The sequence below is a fragment of the Chamaea fasciata genome, unplaced genomic scaffold (genome assembly GCF_029207755.1).
Source record: "Chamaea fasciata isolate MVZ Bird 193981 ecotype frontalis unplaced genomic scaffold, bChaFas1.0.hap1 SCAF_2, whole genome shotgun sequence".
NCBI classification, from domain to species: Eukaryota; Metazoa; Chordata; class Aves; order Passeriformes; family Sylviidae; genus Chamaea; species Chamaea fasciata.
The window spans coordinates 26136962-26142961 of NW_027094087.1; the positions used below are offsets into that span (position 1 = coordinate 26136962).

The following is a 6000-nucleotide window of genomic DNA, read 5'->3' on the forward strand; positions in this document are numbered from 1 at the left end:
GAATAAAACATCAGGGCAAAGGTGATACAAGCATGACAGGATTTTGCCTTTGCACTTGTTCTCTGGGAGCATCCGTTCAGAGGAGCAGCTATGAGGCTCTGCGCAGTGCAGCCTCTCTGGGGAAGGCTGCAGATATTTTGGGTCTGTGGCTTAAGCAAAAGCAACTGCCATTTCTGCAGCACCTCAGGGTAGGTAGCAAAAAGTTAAGAAAAGGTGGCTGTTACCTTGTGTCCACTGATTGCTTTCTCCTTACTTAGCAAAGAGTGCTAATTAGGGCTTGAAGCCACATGGAGTTTTTATCCATGAGCATCCTTCTTCCTAATTTTTTATTTATTTTCCCATCTCTGAATAAGCAAACTTGGTCCACTCAGGCATGAAATAAGCCTGGCCAGCCTGAAACAGCTACATCATGAAAGCAGCTGTAAGCATGAATGCACATGCCCCACAGATATAATCCTTCTGCCTGCTGTTGCTTCAGTGCTTCCCCAGCTAATGGTGAGGTGGCAAGAAAAAAAAGGCTCCCTGAATATATGCAGGATGCTGTCCCAAGCTTGCCCTGCTACCTCTTTCAAGCACGTCCTTGCTCTCTGCAGTAATTCTTTTGTAAAACAGTGGGAGGGAAGGAATCTAACTAGAAAAACAGTAGAAGCAGTCATAGCATTCGGAGAACCTCCTGAGGTTGATCCCTTAAGTGCTGAGCTTGTCCTTCTTTTAGATGTTTAGTCTCCTTGAAACACTTTCTTAAAATTGAGGGTCAGAGCAGTTTCCATCTGAAAAAAGCTCCCACAGAGCCAGGTGTTTGGACTCGAAATCCTCACATAAAACTCCCCTAAATTTCTGAGGCAACGGCCTTTTTGCATACTCTTTTCATTTCATATGATCATCAGTGTCTTTTTCTCCAGGACAGGATGGTGCTGCTCATTGTTGGGAACCTGGTCAACTGGTCCTTGTAAGTACTGGCATGTTGGTGCTTTGTCTGTTTGTGCACATGGGCAGCAGGATTTGGTACTGGGACACGGGTGGCCTGGAGTGATGGGGAGATGTAGCAGTGTCTGTGCAATAATCCTGTGCTGGGGCCCTTCGGCCATGTTTTGGCAGGCAGGCTGATATGAGGATGGTAGGCAGATCCATGCAGCATTTCAGCTGGGGTGTCTCATGTTTGAGGGAGCTTGTGCAGGGCTGCCCTGGTACTCTGCTGCTGTGTTGTGCTTCCCTGGGAGGAGGAGCTGGGAGATCTCTGGCACAGCCAGGGTGCAGGAGACCTGGCAGACACTCAGTCACAGAGCCTGAGTTAACAACAGTAACTGCAAGGGGGGGATCAGCTCATGGATGAGAGCTAAAAGGCTCTTGCTTTTCACTAAAGCTGCTTCTCAGGGACATGCCTTCTACCAAGTGTACAGGTCTAGGGCCAGGTCCTAACGAGTGAGATGTGTTTGGCTGTGGAGTGGAAGCAATCCAGGGCCCTTGCCTGTCCTCTGGGGTCTCCAGTTGCTTCAGCACCTGACGATGGCTAAATTTCCTTGGCTGGGAGCAGAAGCAAACACTGCATTTCCTCCAGGGAATTGGGAAACTGTGGCACTGGTGCTGTGTCCTGCTGTCCTGGCAGGGGGTAGAACAGTGTGTGGCTGTCAGTTTTGGGGATGTACTTGTCCCCAGTGAAAGAAGCTGCATGATGTCCCTTCTGTCCTCTCTCTCAGTGCTATCTTTGGGCTGGTGTATCGGCCCAGGGACTTTGCCTCCTACATACTGGGAATCTTCATCTGTAACCTGCTGCTGTATCTGGCCTTCTACATCATCATGAAGGTAACAAGAGGCAGCTGTAGCTGTCCTTGAAGCCCCTGTCTCCAGAGGGAAAAGGGATGGGCCTTTTTTCTGGCTGCAAGTTGGGTTCTTGTGGTGCTGCAGAGGGACCTTTGTGGGGCTCTGGGTGTGAGAGGGTGTTGGGGATGGATAGTGTGTAGCCATTTCAGGGATGGCTGGACTGTGTCTTTGGGGGGTGGGCAGCCCTTCACAGATGCAGATGGTACAGGTTGGTGTGTGAGCCCTGTGCTTGGCTCTGTCCCCTGGGGAGAACTCAGGGTGTGTCCCTGTCTGCAGCTCCGCAGCTCTGAGAAGCTCCTGCCCATCCCCATGTTCTGCATCGTGGCCACAGCAGTGGTGTGGGCAGCTGCCCTCTACTTCTTCTTCCAGACCCTCAGCAGCTGGGAGGTAAATTTCCCTTTTACTGTTCCTTCTGTCCATCTCTTTCTCATCACCTTTCCTTCCTGGTGTTTGTTTTGCACAAAAAAAGACTCTGGAGAAGAGTCTTGGGGACTCATGGGGAGGGAGCTGAAAGGGTTCAAGGGTTCATTTAGCAGACTTGTGAAGGGGGCATGGGAAGCTGTGCTGAGCCAAAAATGACTGTAGCTGTGTAGAGGCTGTTTATAACCAGGTGATCAGGAGGTGACTGGTCCTTCCTAGGGGACAAAGGAGGAGCTGGGGATCTGGAAGGAAAACTGGGAAAATCCTGACTAGTGCTGGTGGAAGACATCCAGATAGCCACCTGGGGTCAACCTGCCTGGGCTTGTTAGGGCTCTTGGTGACCTGGGAGGCCATTAAATCCTGACAGAGTGCCTTCTAACATCCGTCTCCATGGAAATGAGGGGCTTGCTGCAGTGTGGTCTGGTGGAGGCTGTGCAACTTGCACTGTACAGGACCTCAGATGCGGAGACCAGAGGGTTCCTCTTACATGTGGGTTGTGGTCCCAGATCCATTCTGAGGCCCGAGTATAATGTGTTGTTTCTGGCCTGCCCTTGTCACAGTTCTGGCCTGGATCCTGCTTGGAGGGTTAAGACAGCGTGATCCCTATAGGGTGTAGCAAGGGCCCAGCAGGGGTGGATCTCAGGTGCTGACCCTCTGCCTGTCTTCCTAGGAGACTCCAGCAGAGTCCCGGGAAAAGAACCGGCCGTGCATCCTGCTGGGATTCTTTGATGACCACGATGTCTGGCACTTCCTCTCGGCAGCTGCCTTGTTCTTCTCCTTCCTGGTGAGTCCTGCTGAGCCTCCCACTCTGCTGGATGGCCTTACCCTCTCCTTTCACACCTTGCTCCCCTCTATCCACACGGAGCTGTGACTGCTCCAGAACTCCACAGAAGTGCCCCAAGTCCTCTGCTTGGCTCTGCCTTCAGACATCCTTCACAGTGGGATGCTCCTTGTCAGTGGGATCAGAGATCGGGCTTTCTCCTTTACCTTATTTCTCTCCCAGTGCCTCTTAGCCTCAAATTCCCTCTGGGGCTGTGGGTCACACGGCTGTTGTGGGGAAGCTGAGGAGCTGCTGCTGTGACCAATGACTCATGGATTTGTGAATACTTCCCATAAAGGCAAGGCCTGAAGGTCTGAAAGGCAGACACCCCCTGACCAGTAAGAGCTGAATCTGGCTTGCACTTTCCTCCTCAGGTCCTGCTGACCCTGGATGATGACCTGGATACGGTGCGCAGGGACAAGATCCCAGTGTTCTGAGTCCCCGGGGACAGGGGCGCAGAGGTGTCCCAAACCGCTCAGCCAAAGGCACTGGGCCGCTGGTGTCCGTGGAGGATGAGCCTGCTTCCATGGCCAACAGCCCAGCGGGAGCAGGGGAACAACCGCATCCCACGTGAAGGGGTGCTGTGGCAGCTGAGGTGGGACCAGGAGGGAAGACAGTGTTACTCCTTTCCCACCGCATCCTCTGAGGCAGGCTTGATCCAGGGGCCCAGGCCAGTGCACAGCCCTCTGGCTTGTGGGTGCAGTGGGTGCTGGAGCCAGTGAGGGGGGAGGAAACAGGAGGGAAGCATGTTAGAGACCTTTGCTTCCCTTCCTTCCTGCTGATGTGCTCCATTTCCTCTCTGGTGAGCAGGCTTGAGAAGTGCCATGCAAATCTTCCTGCACAGGGAGCTAATGCCTGCACCCTGCAGTCTGCTGCCCTCAGAGAGTCCCTTCAGCAGCACAGGGAGAGCATTTGGTTCCTGTACTGCAGCAGCCGAGGGAGCAAAAGACTCCAGACTGAGGTGGCAGTGGGTGGACTGTGTTTTTTCTTTTCCTCTTCTCATTGGAGAGACTCCTTTGGTAGCTGGTGAGGAGCCACAGAACCAAGGCTGCAGCATTGGTGGGTGAACTAGAGCTGCCTGTGAGGGCTTTGCCAGACTCAGAGCCTCCTACCTTGCTCTCTTGCAGCCTCTCTGTCGCTGCTGTTGAACAGCCACACTCCCCTGGCAGCTCCGGTGCTGGCACTTGGCAGAGCGCGGCTCTCTGTCGAAGCACCACAAGTGCTCTCCTCAAGCGACCCTGAGAGAGACCACACAGCAAAGCCACGGCCTGGTGTGGCAGCCCTTGGCTCCTGCTGTGTGCCTTGCCAAAGGGGCAGGGTGGAACAGGGAGGGTTTCCAGCAGCCTCAGACTTTCTCCTCTCATGAGCTTGCCTTGGATGACCTTGGCAAAGCAGGTTTCCTTATGGGCTGGGAGGGTGAAGGAGATTTTGAGGCAGTTGGTGTTGAGCTCTTAAGCTGAAGATGTGGACCAAATTTTCTTCTCCAGCTTGTCTGAATCTGAAATGAGGTTTTTAATGCTTCTGCATTCTTTCCAGTTTCTTAATTATTTAAAAAAAAAAACAAACAAGAATGAGGTGTGAATTATTTCAGGCCTTGTATCTGAAGTGGGACCTGTTTTGCTAATTTGCAATTAAAAAGTGTTCTTTGAGGCCAGCTGTCCTTATTCTTGTCTGTCTGAGCATTTTTACTTTGGTGTATGTGAATGTAGCCAGTGATGCAAAGGTTTCATTCCACTTCTGCTTACTAAAGCAGGTGACTGTGGTGATGTTTTAGTCCAAGAGTCTGTATCTCCTTGAAGAGTTTTGCAGCAGCTGGTTTTTATTTTTTTCAAGGTTGGAGTTTGTCAAGATGGTCAATAAAATGGATGTTCCTGGTTCCGTGCTCTGCAGGTTGATCTGAATTCTTCTTGCTCCTGCTCTCAGCAGCAGCAGCAGAGACAGCAGTCAGAGAGGGGTGCCCAGTGGTGTCACACGGCTGCTGCCATCCTTGGAACTGTCACAGGCGTTTCTGGAACATAGGCGTGGATGACCTGCTTGTTCTCTTAACCAAATTGCCTTTGTGAGGCTACACAGTAAAGAACAGACACTCTTATTTGCCACTGTAGTCCCTTGGGCAGGGGCAGGAGAGGGCTGGAGGAGGAATGACACAAGAGGCTGCCAGACTTTATCTTCCCAAGCAGAACTGTGCTGCTCTGGAGAGTGTCAGGATAGCTATGCTAGACTGAAGGAGGACTTCTGTGCCCCAAAATTTGTCCAGTTCTGGGGATGCATTTTATATAATATACTTTCTCCCTGTGTTTTCATAATCTGTAGTCTCAGACCTTGTTCCAAGCTTGTATTTGTTCCTAGACAGGAAGCTGGTTCTCTTCTCTAAATTGAAAAGTGAGGAAAAAATAATGTTGAACAGCAGTTGGAAGGCTCGACGTGGGAGGTAGAACAGCATATGGGCTTGCTGGGCTGAGCAGAGATGAGCACAGCATGGAATGGTAAGGTGGTATCAGGGAGGGAGAGGGAGGCTGGAGAACAGCACAGAACAAACAGAAAACCATGTCAGAATTCAATTAAATACAAGGAGAGGCACCTCAAGCCTGAGAGATGGGAGGAAGGGTTGGAATCGTTTCCCTGCTACTTCTGTGCTTCCAGCTTGCTGCATCCATTTTTAAAATTTCCTATTCGCCTTGCCCTGCCTGCTGGGCTCTGTTTGTGCTTCAGCTCTCCCACCTAGTGGCTGACTGACCCCTCCATGGCTGTGGCTGCTGGGGGGTCAGGCTGGGCACCCAGCCACCCTGTGCTCCCACCCAGCTGTCACAGGCTTGGCTCTGCAGCCCTTGTCCCAGAAATGCAGCTTGGTTTGAGTGCTGCTGTCCTTCTCCAGCCCCTGCCCTGGGGCAGGAAGAGCAGCTTGCTGGGTACATGGCGGACCCTCCTGCCCTGATTTG

General features: G+C 52.0%; 1 protein-coding gene across 1 annotated transcript in view; it reads left to right on the forward strand.

Annotated features, from left to right (window-relative positions):
- The window catches only part of SIDT1 (SID1 transmembrane family member 1), a 40065-nt gene extending 35126 nt beyond the window's left edge, over nt 1-4939 (forward strand). The window contains exons 21-25 of the mRNA XM_066175333.1: nt 903-949; nt 1698-1803; nt 2098-2208; nt 2912-3025; nt 3436-4939. Coding sequence (XP_066031430.1) covers nt 903-949; nt 1698-1803; nt 2098-2208; nt 2912-3025; nt 3436-3498 — 441 coding nt within the window. The 3' untranslated portion in view covers nt 3499-4939. The remainder of the gene's footprint in view (nt 1-902; nt 950-1697; nt 1804-2097; nt 2209-2911; nt 3026-3435) is intronic.
- Nucleotides 4940-6000: the final 1061 nt, after the last annotated feature.